General features: G+C 36.7%; 1 protein-coding gene across 1 annotated transcript in view; it reads left to right on the forward strand.

The window, feature by feature from the left end:
- PWP2 (periodic tryptophan protein 2) overlaps window positions 1–24,237 on the forward strand; it is a 127,761-nt gene that overhangs the window by 79,466 nt on the left and 24,058 nt on the right. The window contains exon 5 of the mRNA XM_089452870.1: window positions 13,718–14,062. Coding sequence (XP_089308996.1) covers window positions 13,718–14,062 — 345 coding nt within the window. The remainder of the gene's footprint in view (window positions 1–13,717; window positions 14,063–24,237) is intronic.

Genomic DNA, 24,237 nt, shown 5'->3' on the forward strand with positions numbered 1-24,237 from the left:
ACCTGTTTGCAAGGCTGCTGGCATGATTGTGGAAGCTAAATATCCACAAGTGTTTTGGACACCTTGCATTGTCCATTCATTGAACTTAGCACTGAAATCCATTGCTTCTGATGTGCTTTGGATTGGAAGCATTATTGAGGATGCAAGACATATCCGTAACTTTGTGCAAAATCATACAAATGCCCTCATTATCTACAAGGAGTACACCAATCTATCATTGTTGAAGATTGTTGATACACTGTTTTCCTCTTCATTCATGATGTTGAAGAGGTTGATCAAGGTCAAGACTGCTCTTGGGTCCATGGTTATTTCTAAGTTTTGGTCTTTTTGGAGAAAGACAGATCAGGTAGCCTCTAAAAGAGTAAAGGACACAATGCTAGATGATGCTTGGTGGGAGAGGGTAGATATAATTATTTGGATCATGGACTCTATCATTTCTTTGCTTCGATTTGCAGATACAGACAAACCCATCCTAGGAGAGGTTTATGAGGGATGGGATTCCATGATTGAGTCTGTGAGGAGCATTATTCTACAGAGTGAGTGCCCCGAGTATGAGACATCACCAGAGGCCTTCTGTGATACTATACAGAATATTCTTGTTAGCGGATGGGACAAGAATTGTACACCTTAACATTGTTTGGCTCACTCATTGAACCCCAAATACTATAGCCATGAGTCGCTGAATGGTGGACCTTCCCGCAGATTCCATCCTCACATGGATGGTAAATCTCATAGGGGAGGAAAGAGGCATTTAGGCGGATTTTTTAGGATAGTGCATTGCTTGATGAGGTGGAGGATGCCTTTGCAGAGTTTTCCACTGGCAGTGGTCGATTTGGAGGTTTTGATGTGATTAGAGACAGAGGGACTAAGAAGCCCTATTCTTGGTGGGTAAATCATGGGGCAGCAAGTCCTCCTCTTCAGCATTTAGCCATGAGGCTCCTCTCTCAGGTGACTTCATCCTCTTGTTGCGAGAGGAATTGGAGCACATATGGGAACTTGTATAGTGTGAAGAAGAGTAGGCTTGAGCAATCTAGGGCAGAGACAATGGTGTATGTGCACACCAACCTTCGTCTTATTTACAGGCAGAGGGAAGAGTGGTTGAGGGGAAAGACAAAGATGTGGGATGTCTTTCCTGATGATATGGGTCTGGACGCCAGTGTTGAGTTGGCATTGGCCAACATGGATCTCAATGATCCAGTGGTAGAGCCTGTTAGATTTGATGACTTAGAGGGGTCATCCTCCACACCAGTAGATGCAGAGGCGACTATGGATACAGGGGAGGAGGAGGATGCAGTGGGGACCATGATGATGAGGACATTGATGTTGATTCTGATGCTGATGATGTGGATTGATGCCTTGAGGTTTGTATACTTGTAGTTGTTTTATATTTTCTATTTCTATTTGTCATTGGCATTGCACCAACACTACCTATGTAAAACATTTTGATTTGATGACTTAATGAGAAAACTACAGTTGCCAGTGTGTTTATCTTACTATCTTGTAGTTGTAAGTTGTCTTTTAGTTATGAATTATGAATCATGATTTATCATTTATGTGATCATTGACATGTATTTGAATTTTGTAGGTACTATGCATGCTATAGATGAAGATCTATGTTTGAAATCAATAAATTTGTATCATTAATTAACATTTGTGTAAGAAATATCTAATTTTTAAGATATATATATATATATATATTTAAGAAAATAATATATAACGAATCCTACGTGTCCTGTTCCCGGGGGTCAACATGTCCGAATCCGACACTACGAATCCCGAATCCCCGTGTCAGGTGACTTAGTTTGTATATATATTTTATTCACAACATTGCCTTCGTCTTCAGAAAGCTTTGTCCTTGAAGCTTATTGTTGACAATGTGTATCAGTTGTCCTTTGTTTTTGTAATCTATTCGCATCCTTCAGAATTCTTCAATCTGTCCTCTTCGTTGATACAAGATGATAGGATCCTCTAAGTGATAAATAAAATTGTCGAATTGAAAAGGGATCTGGCCATCCTAAATCAATCTTCTGTGGAATTTTTTGATTATTGGAAATTTGTAATGAATTGTTATCACCAGACTGAATTGTGCAAACTTCAGTGTTCTTTGGAACATAAGTTTGTTGTTTATGTTTTGAGTGATACAAATACGTAGATTGATTGAGATGTTTGTTCTTGTGATTCAGATGTAGATAAGGAGTTCTTTTGGTTTGACTTTCCCTTATCATGTGTGGCAATATTCTGATTTACTTCAGGTACTGATGTTGTTGAGTTGGTTATAGAAACTTCACTTGGAATTTTCATCATCTGAATTGCAACATCTAAGTGTGTTTCTTCTTCAACTGGCTTGTCTTCTTCATGAGTTGTGATATTCACTAGATCAGTTTTCATTCTTTTCTCTTCAACTTGAATTTCTACATTTCAAGATTTTGATGCTTCTTTCTCAATAAGGTGTTGTACCTTGTTCTCCAACGACTTTTTGTCCTTCTTAAGCTTCTTAATTTGCATTAGTAATTTTTCACTATGGTCTTAAGTCGAGAAGTTTATTCATTTTTGTCAGCAGTGATTTTGTCCACTTCTCTTTGCGTACCTTGTAGTACTTTTTTACCTTATTTAAAAATTACTTTTGAAATATCTTTTACGTCTTCTAGTGTTACTGAGTTTGGCTTCAATGTAACATCTTGTAGTGTTATTTTTCTTTTTGTATGAAAATGTCAAAATCTTCTTCTTTGTATTTAGGGTGAACCCAAATTAATGTCACTATTGTAAAAAAATAAGGTTTTCACAGTAAATTGTGAGAAAAAAGTATAATCCCCAATACTTAGTTGTAGATTGCTTTTTTCGTATTGTTTGTTACTTGTTTCAACAAAATTCGTTTCAATTATATTCGATTCAGGAATCACTAATTAGTTAGCACATTTAGTACTAACATAATTACTATCTTCAGTAGGACTGATAAAGATTATAATATCTGTTCCTGCAAGTGATCCTTTGATTTTAAATAGTGCACTAACACATTTACTAAAGGTTTATGGAAATCTTTCATTTCTTTTCTCCATTTTTTTTTTCTTTATATTCGAGATGAGATTAGGTTTTTAAAAGTAACCGCCTTTCTATTCTTTATTAGAAATTATTATTAGTTTTATAAATCGTCAAAACTTTACCTTCCTTCAAAACTTAGTATTGAACCCTTAAATAATTTTGTTCAATTTTTTTTAATAAGTTTATGTATCCCTATTCTTGAAAAATTCCCCTTTTTTTTTCCTTTTTTATATAGATTATCTTCCAAATAAATTTTACCACTTTTCATACAAATTCGTAAACTTAATTTTCTACCTCAAATATTCCTAATCTTTATGTAAATAATCAACTTTCTAACCTTATGGTGGTGGTTAAATATAAAATGTTATGACCCATAAATTGCTGTGTTCAACTTGGTGTTTGATTTGATTCAATAGGTGCATGTGTATCCTAATACCACAATGTGATTTATGATATTGTGATGTTTCATATTCAATAGGCAACTACAACAATGGGTACACTAGCTTGTGCGTGATATTTAATATTCAGGGGTGGTTGCACTATTCAACAAACAACTCTCTTGGATGACTTTTAATAGGGGTGGCGACACATAGACGACGGTTGGCTTGACAACAGTGGATAGCGTCGGGAGATTCGACGACATCCAATTGATGGTCTTGCGTAAGGGATGCGTACAACTGATGATGTTGGGGTGGCTGTGGTTTGTTGTTTGATCGTTTGATGTAAGGGATGGACAACAACTGTGGTTGAATTTAGACAACTACAATGGAGGTGGTGTGGCAGGGCTTTTGACGACGTACCGTGGTGGGGGCAGAGCGCTCACAACGTGTTTTTTTGTTTTGTTCTGTTTATGTAACTTTTGTATTTATTTTTTTGTTATATATATATATATATATTTTTTTTTTTTTTATTCTTTTTAAAGTATCTTTTAGTTTTTATATATATATATATATATATGTATTTTTTTCTATATATATTGACTTTTTTGACCCTTTTTTAATAATTTTTTATTTTATTTTATTTTATATATATAGATATTTTTTTAAATATAGATATATATACCTTTTATTATCATTATTATTATTTTCAAATATCTTTGTACTTGTTTTTTATATATATATATATTTTTTTTAATTATAATTTTTTTAACCTTTATTTTTTTAATATATATATTTTTTGTTTTATTTGTTTTTAATGGTCAAAGGCCTGATGGCGAATCTGACAGAATGTAGAGCCTCCAACTATGTAGGGAAATGCTTGAATTGTGACGGCAACAAGGTTGATGAAAGTTTGATGGCCAAAGGTTGGATCAGATTGGTTTTGTGCAGCGGTTGAGCGGCCAAAGGTTCGAACAACTCTGATACCAATGTAACGAACAAGGTTCATACTCTGCAATAATCTTTAGAACACTTCGAAGACAAAGACATCCATTGTAGGCAAGTGTGTATATATATATATATATATATATATATATATATATTTCAATGAAACAGTTATACGACTTTTTTCACAATTTTCACGAAGTAGAGCATGTCTCCAGATATTTGAACCCGCCACGGCTAGAAACACAATATGTGCATCTACCGCTTGAACTCAACTCCTTCGACAATTGTATATAAGAATATTTGAATACAAGTGAGATGATGATTTGATTACAATTGAGGGTCTCGTATATGTATGTTGGGAGGCACCCTTTAACGAATGGTCATGTCCTTCCAGACATGCCTCTTGAATACTAATTACTAGTTAATTAGTCATTATTTATTACTTATTATTTATATTATTTTTATATATATATTATTCATTACAACAACCCAGCAAAGCAGGCGGTACAACTGGTCGTGCATATATCATACATTCATAGGAATTGTAGAGAAGGCATTACAAATTTCATACAATGGTACAAATTGCAAAGCATGTCGTACGGACAATGTACAATCATACAAATTGTGGAGCAGGTTGTACTTTTGGTGCAGATCTGCCTCGATTTCTGCACAGGCTGAATTTTTTTTAGGTTTGTTGTTCATTTGTTAATTTCTCAGAGCTATTTTCCTTGTAAAGGAGCTCTTGTAAGTTTTGAAGATATTTTGAATGATGAATTGATCTAGAAGAGCAGAAATATTTGTGCATTGTGTGAGAGTGCTCTTCTCATTTTCTGTTGCATGCAAGAGTTAATAATTCCAATAGGTAACTTGATCTGATCTGTTGCTTAGATTGCTGGTTTTAGGATAATTTAACATTTCTTAGTTTGTGACAAGTTTGTTCCACTAAGAAACTAAGTGGTAACATGAACATTCCTTAAAAGGATCGAAATTGCCAACATTAGAACTATCCAATATCCATAAGAGATATGCTACTATAAATATACCCAAGATCATCGCAGTTTATGCTTATAATATCTACAGTAAAGTGAACAAGCATTTTGATGAACTAAGAAATAACTTCTAACATTTCCAAAGCTCAACATGTACATTCCTTGAAGGGTTGAAATTACCAACATTAGAACTATCCAGTATCCTTAATGATATAGCTGCGATAAATATCAGTGTTGTGAAAAGCGCGATTAAATAATTTTTTTTTTTGGTTTTTCATTTGGTCATTTGGGTTTTTTCATGCAATTTTTTTTGAAAGAAACAAATAATTTTTGAGTGGGGTAGCTTAATGATCAAGTCTAGGCCCTAGTATGGATATGCTATTCATGGTAATGTTAAATTCTTAAAGTAAAAGTGACATTCTCCTTAATCTTCATTTTCATCCTTTTACTTAAATTTTTAACATTACCATGAAATGACTCAGGACGTTTGAGAGTGGTTCCAGCCTCATTGGATTTCATATGGAGAAAGTAGAATTTTAGATTTCATTTAAAATCCAGCAGACTTATCAGTTTTTCAAGATTTCAGGATTGGGAGATTGTAATGTTTCCAGGTGACACCACCTGCTCGGGCTACCCCTGCCACCAGTAGAGGACGTGGTCTACCTCCTATAGCTCCTACTTCTAGTTCTTCAACTTCTAGAGCACATCAGACTCCACTGCGATCTCCACCAGCACAGGCACCAACATCTACATCTAGAGGGAAAGGGAAAGCTGTGGCATTTTCTCGCAAGAGGGGCAGAGGAAATCAATAGGATTAGACCTCATTTTATTGTATATGACATTATGACATGATGAGATACATTATCATATTTTTTGTTGATATTTTGAGGCTGAGTTGGGACTCAGGAGTCAGGACTTACTATTCAGGACATGATTCAATGTTATGTGTGATTTTAGCTTTAGAAATGATATTAAACATCTTATATATTAGTTTTTTTATCATATTTATGTGTCAATGTATTTATTTTATGTTGTAGATGGTTTAGATATTAAAAAAATTGAAAAAAAATGAAAAAAAAAAAAAAAATATTTTTGTACCAAACGATTTTTTCCCGCTTTTTTCCGCTTTTTTTCCTGATTTTTCCGATTTTTTCCGATTCGTTCCCCGTGCCGATTTAATCCTGCTCGCGCTTTTCACAACATTGATAAATATACTCAGGGTCATTGCTATTTATGCTTAAAATATCTACAACAAAGTGAACAAGCCTTGTCATGAATTAAGAAACACCTTCTATCATTTCCAAAGCTTAACATGTGCATTCCTTGAAGGGTTAAAATTACCAACACTAGAACATCCAATATCCATAAGAGTTATGCTGGTATAATTATGCTTAAAATTTCTACAACAAATTGAACAAGCTTGAACAAGGGAAAATGTAAAAGTCCGTCCTTGTATATTTCTACTTGTTTTCGTGATAATTTGAAATTGAACCAAATTCCATAGTTGATGGTGCCTATATGAACAATACATGGAGCCACATTTAATTAAATGTGGGTTCCATAGTGTGGTGATTCATGATGTAGCAACAACTATTTTGGTTGCAATTACATGAGATAGCACTATGTTGTCTCCTAAAATTTTTATACTCTGTATGTGAGTGGACAACATGTGTACAATTTTGACAATCTCCTCTATTAATAGAATACTTGCTCTATTGTGCTTATTTGTTTGTGTTCTTCTCACATTATTGGTATTGTGTTCATATCTATTGATGTTAGAGCCTAGCAATTGTGGCTTTTAGATTCACACCATTAGGCATTTTACAATAAAGGTCTTAGATCTAGTCTCTCTAAGGGTTTCCACCTTTTACCTACACTAAATCTACTCTCTTCAGCAAGCTTCATCTATTTGGAGTTACACGTGGAACAATTTTCTCTTTCTTCATATGGTGTCAAGGGAGCCATAACTTGTTGGACCATATCTCCTCGATTGTATCTCAGAATTGCAAATTGTCAAGTGGATTGGAAAGCATGAAGTGGCCTCTATGACATGGAGAGGCCCAAAAGCCAGTGAGAAAAGTTGTGCCATCACAATTTGGTTTTTAATTTGAAATTGTCAAATTTCTGTTTTGTTGCATCTTGGCAAAAACTGTCAAATCTCAAATAGTGTACTCGAGATGAAATTTCTTTCTTGTTTACTTACTAGTATTAAAACAAAAATAGGTATGTTTGAAGTAGCTTATTTGGAAAAAAAACATATATTGTAGCCATACATGTTGAGCTTGGATTCTCATTTCGAAGGATTTCTAAGTACTTCTTCGTCAAACCTTTCCACCTCCAAGAGTCAACCAAACAACAATGGAAAATCTAAGGGTTTCAGCTATGTTCTTCATCCAATAAAAAACGAAAATATTGCAATTACCATAAAAGCTATGGTAATTCCACTAACAAATGTAGAACTTTTTAGACTAAGAAAGAGTCAAAGGCTCTCCTCATTGAGCATCACCCTAAAGACATTGCTCTCCTCCTTAAGCAACAACTCGAATATGTTGAGATTATGGTTGACAATCAAGTTGCTCCAAATCTGTGACTTATATAACAGAAAAATAAATAAAAATAATAGAAATAAATATATTCTTCAAGATTTATTCCTCAACATTATCCATTCATACCAGTGTTGCAAATATCAGCGAAAAATCGCAAAAGATCGGCAACATCACGATTTTTTTTAATAACGATTTGTTGCTGATTTTTCCTGACTTTTTAAAAATGAATATATTATGTATTTTTTAATGTGTTGCGGTTTGCTGATTTTTGCCAATGTTGGTGAAAAGATGTTTTCTAGATCCTTGCTGATTTTTTTACCAATGCTGATATTTTCAACACTGATTTATACAACACGGGGGGACACATTTGAAGCAAATTCAATAGATAGAAATAAAAGAGTATGATCAGATGTCAGAGAGCTATAAAATGATTTCAAGCATTGCATTTCATAAGAGTATAGAAAACAAATTCATGAGATTCCTACTCATTGTTCGTAAGTCTCAAGACCACAAATAGGATGTTCTTGGGAACCATAAGAGCATCAAAGTGGATAATATTTAATGTTAAAACCATCAAAGTACTTCACACAAATATCTTCTTCAAATGTTTCACTAGCTTATGACTGTATACTAGTTGCTAGAATTAGGTATGGGAGGGTTTTTGCATGACCCTCTTAGGTGCTTCCAACCCCAAGAGGAGGAATAGTTCCTAGGTTGACCCTTTCAAATGATAGGTGCGGGTGATAAATATTATGGTTTGGGTTCACTTCGGTGTCATAGTCTTATACTAGGCTGTGTTAAACTATCATCCATGAGTGCCTCTATAGATGGAACACCTAGTTGCTTAGTTACCTTCCCTAGCCTTTGTTTTTCCAAGCCCTAATCTGCATTGTTTTACCCTAATTGACTTGTTTAACAAGCTTTATTGATTATAGTCCAAAGATGATATAACCCCCTTTAATGATGGGCATTTTATCGCTTAATTGGGGAAGCATGTTCTTTGAAAGTTCCTTTTACTTTGATAGGTGTGATATATGCATGGGTATTTTTGGGGGTGAGTGGCTATATAAGTGGGGATAAAGCTCAAGCTATATTTGGCTTTTAATTGCTTTATGCCCTTTGTCATTCTTTTGCATTTTGACGTTTGGCTTATGTTTCTTTTCTCCTTTTTACATCTGCATCAACGTTAGATTTTTCAACCCCTTCTTCTCATAGGATGAGGCAGACATAGAATTGGTATGGGCAACTTATAACAACCAATCAAAATATGAGAGAATGAATGAAGACAATAATGATAAGTGTCAAATATGAATAGCATGGACACACTACCATCATCAAAGCCTCCTATTTGTACCCCTTTGAGATAGTGAAAGAAAGACCCTAGGAAGGTCACACTGGACTAGGAGCAAAAGATAACCACCAAGGTGAAGTAAGGAGGCAAGTATACAATACAAGCATCATGGGATATAACCCAATTTCAACCTATGAAACATATCAAAATGCCAAAACCATTAAATGAAAGCACTTGCATGCAAAATTGGTTGATGTACCTCACAATAGATGACCCCGCCTTTGTTAGATGAATATGCTAGATAAATAAATGCTGATAAAAAAATGGGTTAAAGCCTAAGGCATCTAAGGTTAGCTATTTGTGAATCATGGTAGGGGTTGTTAGTTGGTAAGTTGCATCATAGGAGAAAAAAAATTCTCCTAGGTTTGCACATGTATACATAACTTAAAATATAATAATAATAAATATAATGTGAGCAAAATAATAATAATCCAAATCTTTGTATATATAAAAATATATCTATAAAAACAAAATCATATATTATTAGAGAAAGAGAATTATGAGGTGAATCTATTTGGCACCCTTTCTGATTGCTTTTTATCAACACACAATATTAACTAATTTGCATTATATGTATATATGAGATAGAGAGATTGTCCCATACTTCTAATGAGATAATAGGGTTCCTAAGCCCATAATATCAAATAGCTTCTTCATATTTGACATTACTAACATAGATCTATCTTGATTTTGAATTTGATCTCTTAAGAACTAAGAAGGATTCAAAAAACATTGAGATGCAAACGTAGTATTCAAAACTGGAACTGGTGACCGGATTGGTCTCCCTAATAAACCGGGTTTCAAATCGGACCGGTCAAACCGGGACTAGTTACATCTCAATGAACTGGTTTTAAAAAAATACATGAAATAATTAATTTTTCATGAAAAACTATTTTTAAGATTTAAAACCATGATCCCAAACCAATAGAGACAAAAATATGCAAAGTTTGCTCATCTATATACCATGTAAAGGTGAATATATCAAAATGGCACCGAGTGCAATACATATCAACAACAAAAGACATAACCAATGAGACTCTAAATGGCCTTTAGAGACTAAAAACAATGCTACAAGCTATGGGGCCACTGGCCCATTACAAGTCTACATATTAGTTATCAACATTATCACTTCTCAAGTTCTCATCATGATTAAACTCTCAGTTAGTTGAGTCTCGACTCTCAAACATTTCAACTTCTTGAGTCACAAACTTTTCAGCTGGTTAAGTGACTTGAGTCTCAAACTTCTGAAGGTATTCTGCCCTAATATGCCCTATTACTTCATTTGGTGCTCTACATGGATTTACATGGCCTCCTATCCCAGCGGAGTGTTGCTTGAACCTGTTAATACCCACTCCTTGAATAGATTTTTGGGAATATTTGTAGATCATTTTGCCATCAATCATATCACAATGAGACCATGCAGTATTATTGGCTTTTGGAGGCATGGTGGCTACTACTCAACTCAAACTCTATATTGTTCCACTACTCCAACAAAAACTCAACACTTTCCAAGCTCACAATGAAGCTCACAAAAACTCCAAATGAGATGTGTGAGGCAAATGAGAGGGAAGACATCCTTTTAAAGGCTTGGAGGGGCTGTTTTTGGAGGGAAACAACCCCTAGTTTCCCTCAAAACCACTTGAAAAACCATGAAACAACCTTCTGTGGGGCCTGTGGCTGGCCTGACAATAAACTGGCTGGTTTATGGTCAATCAGACCCAAAAAACACCCCCAGCCCTAGATGACCCGATTTTTCAACCAACTTGAAGGCATGGCCTAATGAACCGACTGGTTTTGAATACTATGGATGCAAATATCTCAGTATATCTATCTATCTATATATATCATAACAATGTAGATCATATTAAATATCATATCAGTGTAGACCATCTTAATATATATATCATAACAATGTAGATCATCTTAACTCGGTATCTTTCAAGCACTGAGAGATTTACATCGCAATGTTTTTTGAGTCCTTCTTAGCGTTTAAGAGATCGAGAATCAAGATAGATCTATGTTAGTAACATCGAATATGAAGAAGCTATTTGATATTATGGGTCTAGGAGTCTTACCCTATTATCTCATTAAAAGTATGGGACAATCTCTCTATCTCATACAAAATATGCCAATAGCCTATAGAAGTTCCAAATGGGACATGGAAATGCCATAAAAAATCATATGGAAAATGGAAAAAGAAATGGACTAGTAATGAAGGAAACAAAACCTTACGTTTATATGGCATTTGCTTGACTTGTCATCAATTATGTGGTTGGTCCAATGTCTAAATATACAATTAACTTTAAGCTATTAAAAATTTGCAAAGAGGACATTGTGCAACATTAAAGGCACTATTATTTATGATCTAGAAGATATTGGTGATGAGAAGCGTAAAGCAATTGCATTTTGAAATTTTGATTAGGTCGGATGCTTATTTGAAGGGAGATCCACTCGTGGACATGTGTTTGAGATGCAATCAATGATCTCATGTGATAATGATTTGATGCAAGATCACCTTACTGTTACTTCGATGACTAGATAATTTTTATGTGATATTTGTTGATGAAACAACTTTGATGATATTGTTGAAATTATCTTCATGCCTTCAGATAAAATAATTGATCAATAGTAGGTGGCTAATGTGGATTTCATGTGATCATTCCTTAGATATTAGCAGATGCTCTTTACTGCTTTGGATCATGACAATTTTGATGATATGCTAATTTGTTGATTTTGATGGTTAGGGTGATGGCTCATGATGTTGATGCTATTTGTCAAAATTGTTAAGACGTGTAGGAACATGTTTGAAGTTGCTTGATTCTCATTGTGATCCACATTGACCTCAAATCAAATGTTGGGAGGAGCTCAATTTCATTAACATCCTTGGTACAATGCTTCTTTGCCATGAGGATTTCCCAAGTATGCTTAGTCTTTTCCCTTCAAGCCCAAGGAAGCCTTTTAAACTTGTTAAACAATAGTGGGAAACATTTTTACTTGAAAATGTTATGATACATTTACCTATAGTAATTATCATTTAATTAAGAGCAGCAAGCCCTCTATGAACTTCGATATTGGTGGTATTGATTGTTTAGCTCCTCTGTCATGACCCTAATAAAAATGGACCATTCACTCAAGCAAAATTACTGATTTGGCATGTTAGTTTTTTTCTATTTTATTTTAATGCTTAGAGGGTGATATTGGTGATGCAGATCCAAATACAGGCAATGATTTTGATGATATATAGTTACTTGTTGTAGCATGATTTTTTTGGACTGTAGAGGCCATTTAGAGCTTCTTTGTTGATGCATTTTTGGTGCTATTTTGGTGGTATGCACCCTTGCTATGTAAATGAGAAACTTTGCATATTTGTCTATAATGTTTTGGATTCATATCAGCGTATATTTGAATATTTTATGTATTTTTTGGTTGGCTGGTTTTTTGTTCCATTTTTTTTCCAATTCTGGTCCAATTCACATATTTGGGGTTGACCGGTTCAATGACCCAGTCCGGTTCTGATAACACTGGATGATGCTACACACTACAAAACACCATGGATTCTGAATAGTAGACTGGTCTTTCTTTTCCAGTGTCTTTTTGTGTAGACAACTCTTACTGGTTAGACTTGTGCGGTAGACACCTAGTCAATTGGGACTGATATTTACCTTGTGAATCCAAGTCACCATCATGGTTCAATGCATGAGTTTGTAACTTCGTCCCAGGGTCGAGTCAGACTGAGAAGCACTGTCTCTAATCTATGTTGTCAAAGAGTTGAGTCAAACAGGATTTGCAAGTTTCTGGAATCTGGAAACATTGAGATATATAAATGGGTAACAGGATCATGGGGGGAGATTAACCTGTGCATGTATTAAGTAATCCTATTGAGGACTGTAAAATAACTATGCTTAATAATTAGTAGCAAAGTTTGAAAGTGGGAAATTGCATGGTGGAACACTACATCGTTTCCCATGTTTGTATGACCACTGAAAATATGGGATAGTGAGACAGAATTTTCATCTGTGTCCTTAAAATACCTAAGTGACAAGTGCTTTCTAATGGTGTTACTTGCTTCCAGCCAATGATTTTAAGATTGCCTTAGCCAGGTCTTAGGCATTTAATGAAACATTTCTAGTATGTGGTACTTGATTGTTTGGACTCTGTTTTTTCTTTTCAATCGTTGCGCCTTCTGAAGATGTGGAATTGTACCATTAAAACTTCAAATGATTTCTATGATGTGGTTATTGTGTGTTTTTTGTTACTTATCATGTTAAACATGTTGTGGTTAAATGTTGACACTGAACTTCCAAATGACTTTCTTTTCATATTGCCGGTTCTCTGGCTACTAGTATTACCAACTATATTTTGGAAGCAATATAGAAGATTGTCGCATGAAAATGAGACACAAGCTTTGTTCGAATAGAACAAGTTCAATGACTTCATCTCATGAACATTTAATATCTATTGGAACAGGTATTGCTGCGGAGATTTCAATTAACCAGCAATCTTTCACTTGATGGTGTTTTAGACTTCTTGAATTCGAAAGGGATGACAGATGCAGGTCCATTGGCCCTGATTGATGATTATGACAGTGATGTGGATGAAGGACTGGATCGCCAAATAAAGGGACAGCTAGGATATGGTTTACCAGGAACTGCAACTAATAATGGCCGTCCTGTTGTTTCCACAAAATGTTTGAGAATCTCACCAACTGGGAGATCATGGGCAGCTGCAACCACGGAAGGTGTTTTGATGTATTCAATGGATGACTCTTTTGTCTTTGATCCAACTGATCTTGACATTGATGTCACACCAGAGGTATCAAAATTTTTAGTGCAGAAATTTCTTAAATCCACTGTTTTGCCACGATCTATGAAGTTATAACATGCTTGTCTGTGTTTGTGTGTGTCTATATAGCATATAGACAAAGTACTGCTTTCATACTCATTCATGTGAATATGCAGCACTGACGCCAACGATAATTGATGAGAGCAAAGTGAGAATCCATTTTTGCTATTGACAATTTATTGTCCACAAATTTTGATCTGATATGTTTCTACATTAACCTTGTTTCTTTTAAGTTGCCATACAACGTTGTTGTGTAGACTGTTTGCCTTTTAATTTAGTTTTAAATAATTTATAAAGCAATTGCTTGAAAACATTTTTCTAGTAGTTGAGGATTGCTTTTACCATCTATGTGCATGCTAATGGAGACTAGGATGGTTATGGTTCAGGTATATTTGCTGCAAATGTCTTGGTTGTTTCACAGATTTTGGTCTGACTAGGCAGTGCCAGTCAGATGAAGACAACCAATTGTTAATGGTTTGGGCTAAAAATTGGTCGGATTTGGTCCAGTGTGATAATACTACTATGCAGTGTAGATCAGTGTCACAAACATAGCGATAAAATTGCGAAAACATCGTAATGTTTTGATTTTTTTAGCCCAGCTGAAAAAATTGGCTGTAAAAATTAGCGATTTTTTAATGCCGAAAAAATCACGATTTTATCGTGGATATTGTGAAAAAATCACTGTGCTGCTGACAGGGCCGATTTGAGATGGTTTTTCTGATTTTTTGTATTTTCTTAATGTTTGTCTATTTTTACCGATGTTTTTCTGATTGTTGTGATTTTTTGCTTTTCCAGACCCTTGTGGATTTTATCCTGATGCCGGTGTCAGCAATGTTGGTGTGGATCTATGGAAAAAGTTATGTTATAGTGTTGAGTACATTCTCTTCTTTCATTGCTGTATTAATAAACTAAGAAGTTGACCCATCTTTCAATAGCATCAGGTAACCTTATCAATTGCCTTTTATGTGAAGACATCTACAGGTAAAACAATCAATAATGTGCAAACGTATTGAAGTAGAAAGCTGGTGCAAGAGAAAGGGGAACAGGAGAGAGTCTTGTGCATTGTCAATGCAGAAAGTTTTCTTGACTGTGAATCTTCCAGTTGGATAGATTGACCTTTTGATTATCTAAAGAAACTGATTAGGCAAGTGCTCCCAGAGGAAGCCAACAACTTGCGTGACATGTGACCCCCAGTGAACCTCTGGGATTCTACGACTTGTCCTCCTCTTCACAACCGGGGGGATTTGAACCTTGGATCTCTCAGTTTTCTTAGGACTCACATTACTTGGATCACCAATTCAGCTGCCCCCCTCGGACTTTAATGAAGCATAATTTTATCTTCAAAATAAAAAGTCCCTTTTTAATAATATAGCCTCCTCCCCCTTTTATTGTACTAAAATGATAAACGAGGATACTTGAATCCATTTCTCCTTAATCTTTACCAACTCTCACATAGGAGGGCTTAATAAACAGGCAAACAATAGGAAATATTGGGAACTTTGACCTACTGGTTTTGGTTCGCATTAATATTTGAGCTATACTATAAGAAGGTGAGTCTTAAGGGATGTGTTACCCACCAAAATGGGTGACCCTATAGGAGAAATGTTAAAATTTACAACTAGGGCCAAATTCCACCTTGGGATAGCTCATATGATGGAGATTATTATTGCATTGGATTCCTCTTTTCGAGAGGTTCAAGTTTGATATAAAGATCATCTCATTTGGACAAGCAGAAGTGTGATTTTGAATTTATTCTCTCACATGTACAAATTGTTCAAGTTGGCTTCAGCTTATGTAGGCTCAAGAAGCCCAATAGATGTGTCTCTTCACCCACAACAAAGTGTATAAATAGAAGAGACCTCACACCTCATTTGGTCATCATTCACTCATACATTCTACTCTCTCTTACACGTGCAACTAGGAGGACAAAATTTCTGGGCTAAAACAAAACTGAATTTCAAACTGTTTGACTATCGTTGACTAGTGTTGATAGAGGCTGTTTTGACCGAATTTGACTACAGTTTTGGAGGTAGAATTTTGATTTCTCTAGGCCGCATTCTTTGGCATAGAAATTGAGGACTTTGGCGCTATTTGATTTGCGTTGACCGCAGGGCTGACTGTTGTTTGACCAATATTTGTGGCACTGTTTTGGGTTGACTTTGACTCTTGATGGAGGTCGAATTAATCTGCCTTTGACAGAGCTTCAAAGGAGGTGACTTGTTGCTGATTTGACCAGTGTTTACTTTTTGGTTAGGGCTGAAGTTTGACTGTAGTTTACTGCAGAATTTGACAGGTCTGATTTGACTTTGTATTAGGCTAGTCTATTTGACTTTTGTACTCTCTCTGCTAAACTATTGAATAATAATAAGAAGATTTGATCAAAGGGTTTCCCCACATTGTGCTTTTTCCCTAGCATCCGTCAGATCTGGTGTCCTCTTGTCTTGGCTTGTCTTTTGCATATGTTTTTATGTTCTATCTGCGTTTACTATCAATGCAATTAATGGTTGATGTAATTGCTACTGAAAATTGTTATTGAGTTGCTAAATAACATTGAAGTAAATTGTGCTAAGCATAGAACATACCATTGTTATCTAAAATTAACATGGAATTAGAGCTCAGGTGAAGACAAAGCCAAAGCAAGAGTGAGAAAAACAATCACTAAGGAAATTTGTTGGGCAAGAATTTGAAGCTAGCCTCAATGACGACTACATATTACTTCAACTCCGAGGACAAGCTTAAGGACAAATTCGACTATCATGCATGGAAGATGTCTTTGGATTTGACTTTGGAAGAAAATGATGCTATGGACTACGTCAAAAGAAGAGTGGAGGAGTCTCCTTCAAATGCACCAACTGCTGCAAAACAAAGTACAACAAGTTGAAAGACATCAAGTTGGATAGAGGAGAGTCCATTCAATCCTACTTCATATGGATTACTGAAATAAAAAATGATCTCCTATCTATTGGAGAAGTTGTTGGTGACAGGGAGCTCACTCTTATTGCACTTGGAGGCCTTACAAGAGAATGGGATGTGTTTAACACTACCATCCTCAACAATGATAGGATTTTGAGATTTGATGAATTATTGGCTAGATGCACTCGAGAAGAAATAAGGATGATGGAAAGAGATAAGCCCTCAAATGGAAATAATCCCACTGCTTTCTCCGCTCATGGCTCATGCTAAAGGAAAGAACAATGTTAGTCCAAGAAGACAAGATAAGGGTTCAAGCTGAGATTCAAAGAAGGAAGAAAAGGGAGATGCTTCAATTGCAACAAGTTTGGCCACTTTGATTGAGAGTGTCCTCACAAGAAGGATACTCCATGGGATGAAGTTATGGATCTGATATGAAAATATATGATAATAGAAATAAACCCATAAATAATATGACATAGAGATAAATGCTTTTTTATTGATCAAAACCCTTAAGGTAGGGCAACACCATACATTCACTCCTTAAGGAAGGAGAACACTCCACAAGCCATATGCTTGTTCATACAATAATCCTTGACATCTCTCAATGGAGAGTCTCTAGCCTCTATATAGGCCTCATACATAGAATACCATGGGTCATTATCATGGTTCCCTCAATACCATCTATCTAATACTATGGGCTTATTACATTATTGCTAACTACTTGTGGTCCTTTACATGATACAGGTTAACAACCTTATTTATTACTATGGCCCATTCCATTATTACATTATTCCCTTGGATACCTTCCTCTGTACTCCATATTATCCCCCCTAGGTATACTACATTCCACCCCCCTTAACATGTTTCGTCCCCGAAACATACAAAGAACACAAATAATAAGATTTACTCAAAAGAGTAGTCCATTGGTACCATGCACGTGCATCTAGCCATCCAAGAGAAAGGTGAACCCTCGATCCAGGTGGTGCCTCGCTCGCTTGAGATGGAAGTTGACCTTGGCGGCTCTTCTGTGGTGATGTGTAGTTGGTGGATTGTCGCTCCTCTCTATATATCATGTGGGGGTTGTTGTCCTTGTGGCTAATTCGTTGCTATCTTGTTGGTTGTTTTCTTGCGGGGTGATGTGGGTGGTGATATGCTGAAGTTTTAACCAATGATGTCGTTTTCTTTAATTCATCACCTAATGGAGCCTGATTGGTAGCTGGTACATGTTGTGTTGCCGGCTGTTGTTTCTTATCTTCTAATATTACTTCAACCACTGAGTCCTCATCTGATGTATCCTTTCCTGTAATAGTTTCTGCTTCAGCCTCATTGGAATCTACTTGTTTTTCTTGTACCTGGTTTGATGTTTGTGTTTGGTTGTCGACCATCAAGGGCTCATCATCTGATGTGTCAGTCTCTGGAACATTTTTTGCTTTAGCCTCCTTGGAATCCACCTGTTTATTGATGGAAATATCCTGTAATGTAATTTTCTTCTTTTTATACCAGAGCTTTAAGAATTTCATAGTACCCACTGATTCCATTGATAGTACCCACTGATTCCATCCAAGGGTATCCCAAAACAACATCCACATTAGCCATATCTTAAGCATAAAAATCAGAATGCAATACATACTTGTCCATAGAAATATTCAAATCTTTATAAACTTGCACCTCCTCATTATTAACCTGTGTGTGCTCCATTTGTTTTGGTGGAACTTGCAATTTTTTTGCCAAATTGACATTTATAAGATTTTTCTTGCAACTATGATTATTAGACACAATGATCTTCTCCTTTTGAATATATCCATGAACCTGTAATAAGCAGATATCAGTAGAAAATAACCCCACATGTTTCTCATTATTTTGTCTTCTAGCATGAGACCATTTGTCTAAAAGGAATTTTTCAAATTATTCATTGGGCAGGTTGGAACACTTCTTTTTGTTAAGTAATTCCCACCATGTGGCCGCCTCATCTGAAAAATTAGCCACTACCCAAAATCTCCAATGTTTTTCCCATAATGACTTTTTTTCTTTTATGCATTCTTCAATAGTAGGACCATTATCTTTTCCTGTAAAATATAGAATCGCCATGAAGAGGGTTTGGAAAAAAAACCTTCACTTACTTGGCGAAAATTTGAAATTGTCATAAGTTAGTCAATATTGCTCAGAATCCCTATTATACCCTGTTTTCAGAAATGGTACAACCATTTTGCATTTTCCCATGTGATAGAAATCCTGATCTAAGTACTGGAATTTGCAATTCGCGCTGCAACTGTCCCGCTGTCATAAAAAATTTCTGAAAAAACGTTGATTTTAAATTAGCGATATCTCCCTCATTCGTACTCCGATTCGACTGATTTTTTTTTTTTTTTTTTGAACTTGGGTATTTTTTCGCCAACAACTAGGATCTGCAATTAGATTCTGCAGATTTTGCACTAGAACGTACAGATTTGATCTGCAATCTCGCCACCCAAAAAATGTCTGCAACCCAACTGATTTTTAAATCAGCAATATCTCCCTCATCCGGACTCCGATTCGGCCGATTTTTTTTCTTCAAATTGAGTATTTTTGTGCAAGGAACCCAGATCTGCAATTAGATTCTAAAAATTTTTCACCAGAAAATACAGATTTGATCTGCGAACTCGCCGCCCCAAAAAGTTCCTGCAGAAGTAAAAAAAAATTCTCTGCTTTGCCCAAGAAATATAGTATACCTAGGGGGGATAATATGGGGTACAAAGGGAGGTACCCAAGTGAATAATGTAATAACGGGATGGGCCATAGTAATAAATACTTGTTATAGCTCTGATACCACTTGTTATAGCTCTGACACCACTAGTTATGGATATGATATGAAAATATATGATAATAGAAATAAACCCAAAAATAACAAGATCTGAATATAGATAGAAATGCTTTTCTATTAATCAAAACCTTAAGGTAGGGCAACACCATACATTCACTCCTTAAGGAAGGAGAACACTCCACAAGCCATATGCCTGTTCATACAATAATCCTTGACATCTCCCAATGGGGAGTCTCTAGCCTCTATATAGGCCTCATACATTCAATACCATGGGTCATTACCATCGTTCCCTCAATACCATCTATCTAATACCATGGGCTTATTACATTATTGTTAACTACTTGTGGTCTCTTACATGATATGGGTTAACCACCTTATTTTTTACTATGGCCCATCCCATTATTACATTATTCCCTTGGGTACCTCCCTCTGTACTCCATATTATCCCCCCAGGTATACTACAGATGATGACAATAACAACCACAACATCTACAAAGGCAATGACAATCAAAGGAATAACAAGTTCAACAACAAAGGAAAGATGAATGCTTCCATTGCTTGATATGGAAATGGTCGTCCATCCAAGTAGTCAAGAAACTCCAGGTATGAAGAAACTAATGTTGTAGATAAGCAAAAAGAATTTTATCTTATTTCTGCCCTCACCACTACCCCTTCTCCAGATACATTGGATCATTGGTTGATTGATAGTGGCGCCTCAAGGCACTTCACTGGGTACAAGGAGGCCCTCTCAAACTTGGTTGAAAATAAGACAAATATGGAGATCATACTTGGGGATAATGCCACTTGTCCCGTGAAAGGAATTGAGATTGTCACTCTTCACTTAAATCAAGGTCGAATCCTTCATTTACAAGAAGTGTTGTATGTACTTGATCTGAAAAAGAGCCTTGTCTCTATTTTTGCGATGGAAGATAAAGGATCAAGGTGACATTCGTTGATGGGAAGGTACGTGTTTGGCAAAGCAACTCGAAAGATGCATTTACACTTGGATTTAGGGTTGAAGGTCTCTATCAGGTTGGAGGAATTGCTTTGGGAACAATGACTTGCGATGCTTATCTTCAATCTAAATTATTGCATCGAAGATTTGCTCACTTTCAATACAATGCTTTACTTGATTTAAGGAAGATGGTCACAGGTATGCCCGAATTCAACTTAGATCATGAAGGAATGTGTCAAGGTTGTGCAGCTAGAAAACATATAAGGGGACCATTCCCGTCAAGTGAAAGTCAAACTTTCGATATTCTTCAATTGGTCTATTCTGATCTATCAGGTATGTTGTTGGTAACATCTTTAGGAGGATACTTGTACTATGCAATTTTTGTGGATGAATTCTCTCGCAAAACATGGATCTATTTCTTAAAGAAGAAAGACGAAGTGTTCAAATGGTTTTGCTCTTTCAAAGCCTTGGTCGAGAATCAAACAGGGAAGATGATCAAAATATTGAGGAGCAATAATGGAACCAAATATGAGTCAAATGAATTCAATGACTATGTCACTATTATAGAGAAGCTGACATTAAGAGGGAGACCACTACTACATATACTCCTGAGCAAAATGAAGTCGCTGAAAGGAAGAATCGAACTATCATAGAAGCCAACCATGCCATGCTTCATGATCAAGGCCTACCGAAGTTCTTATGGGGAGAAGTTGCCAACACCGCTTTGTATGTTCAAAATAGATGCACGCATCAAGCATTGGACTTCAAGATACCCGAAGAAGTTTTCACTAGTAAGAAACTTGATGTTTCTCATTTTAGAAATTTTGGTTGTCCCGTATATTTTCATGTGCCGAAGGAGAAAAGAAACAAGCTAGACGCATCTAGGAAGAAAGGAACGTTTGCGGGCTACAATGAAACTTCGAAGGCATATAGAGTCTATGTACCTGGTCAAAGAGAAGTGGAAATGAGTCATGGTGTCACTTTCGATGAAGATTATTCCCTTGGGAAAGTTAGTGATCTTCCTGTCCATAGGAAGGACAATAATGATGATGCAGGAAAGTAGGATGAATCTTCGACAAATGATTCAATGCCCAATGTTGAAGGTTCGATGGATCCCATTGATCCACCTCATAGTGAGCCTTCTACTTCAAGAAAAAGACCTTTGTGGTTCAAAGATACTCTTGAAGACGCTGAGAGACATGTTACACCAAGGGGAACATTTAGTACAAATACCAAGGGTTCTTAGCTGCTATTAGTACCACAGTTCAATTTAAGCCATGTACATTCGAAAAAGCCGTGAAGCACCAAGTTTGGCAGGATGCGATGAACGACGAATATGAGTCGATCATGAAGAATGATGTCTGGGATGTGGTTCCTAGACCCGAGGACAAGTCAGTGGTCACTTCAAAATGGCTTTACAAAATAAAAAATGGAGTTGATGGGAGTGCTGAAATGTTCAAGGCCAGGTTCGTTGCTTGAGGCTTCTCTCAAAAGGTAGGGGTAGACTATGATGAGATATTTGTACCAGTTGCCCGATATACCACTATTCGTTCGATCATAGCCCTTGCTGCCTCTCAAGGATGGAGCCTATACCAAATGGATGTCAAAACTGCCTCTTACATGGTTCGCTTAAGGAGGAAGTCTATGTAGAACAACCCGATGGGTTCAAAGTTCAATATCATAAGATACATTTATGCAGGTTGAAGAAATCCTTCTATGGGTTGAAGCAAGCCCCTAGGGCTTGGTATGAGAGGATTGATAGCTATCTTATGAAGCTGGGGTTTACAAGGAGCGATGTTGACCCAGACCTATACTTCAAGGTTGAAAAGGACATGCCTCTCATTTTGGTCATTTATGTGGATGATTTCTTTTTGACAGGTGATAACCCTCTCATTTATCAATGCAAGAGGGAGTTGGCTTCCGAATTCGAGATGAAGGACCTAGTACTGATGCACTACTTCCTAGGTCAGGAGGTCTGGCAAAAACTAGGTGAGATTGTCCTTTCTCAAGGAAAATACATTGTGAAGCTATTTGAGAGATGTGGGATGGTGGATTGCAAGTCCATGTCTACTTCGATGGAGCTCAACTTCAAGAAAGCTATGTGGAAGTTTTGCTAGGCTCAAATTAGCGAAAACCGAGTATCGACAACTTGTAGGGGCCCTGATGTTCTTGGTAAACTCTCGTCTTGAGATATGCTTTACTGTGAACAAGTTGAGTCAATTTATGGTTGAGCCTCATCACATTCACTGGATTGCTGCTAAGAATCTCTTGAGATATCTCTAGGGCACAATCCATTATGGACTGAGATACACTGTTGGGAATTTGAGGCTACATGGATATACTGATGTTGACTGGGTTGGCAGTGTGGTGGATCATAAGAGCACGTCTGGGTGTTGCTTCTCTTTGGGGTCTGCTTCTATATCTTGGATGAGCAGGAAGCAGAAATCGGTTGCTTTAAGCACCACTGAGGCCGAATGCTGCAAGTATGGCTTGTTGTGAAGTTGTTTGGTTGAGGAAGCTCTTCAGTGAGCTATTTGAGCACGTGCTGGATACCACTGTGATATTTTGCGACAACCATAGTGGGATTTGCCTTTTAGAGAATCCCGTGTTCCACGACCGCTCCAAGCACATTGATATCAAGTACCACTTTATTCGGGATATGGTACAATGGAGAACAATAAGGCTCCAGCACATCAGGATGGATGAGCAAGTCGTAGATATCCTCACAAAGCGTTTAAGGAAGGTCAAATTCTTAACCTTCTGAGAGAAACTTGGAATTGTGGAAAGACCCTCCTATGAGGGTCTCGCATAAGTTGGACACTGAGCTCTAGAAGCTCTTGGGGGTTTGGGGTACTCCTTGGAGCTATGAGCGACCATAGGGTGAGTGGTTCACCTTCCCCTAGTGGTGCGCTATGTACAGGGTGAGTGGTTCACCTTCCCCTGTGATACCCCATGATGATTGACATGTTCGTAGGGTGAGTGGTTCACCTTCCCCTACGATTGCAGACACATGTATGTAGGGTGAGTGGTTCACCTTTCCCTACGATTGACGTATGCATAGGATGAGCGATTCACCTTCTCCTATGGCATATGAGCAGGATGAGTGGTTCACCTTCTCCTGCCGATGCCCCAACGCACATCCTACCCATGGAGTTCGGGACTCATGGGAAGTACCTCTCATCTAGCCAATGAGTTGGGAAAAGTGGTTAGGGACCATAACACTACCGGTGGACGCAACGTGTATTGCCGTATTCCCTATGACTAGGATGCATGGTGTTCAACAACTTGATCTGACATCAAGAACTGACTTTTTTCAGTGGAGAGTGGAGAGTAGTAAGATCTTGTGACTCACTCTCGATCAATTCTTCTTCATTATTACTTGATGGTTTAGCAGAGCAGTGATAACGGAGATGGGTACATGACGACAGGATGGCATGATGATGACAATGGATTGACAGGTGGAATTCTCCCTAGTTG

This window comes from Pinus tabuliformis, chromosome X (assembly GCF_031772625.1).
Source record: "Pinus tabuliformis cultivar Carrire ecotype Pingquan chromosome X, CPIR1, whole genome shotgun sequence".
In the NCBI taxonomy this organism is placed as follows: Eukaryota; Viridiplantae; Streptophyta; class Pinopsida; order Pinales; family Pinaceae; genus Pinus; species Pinus tabuliformis.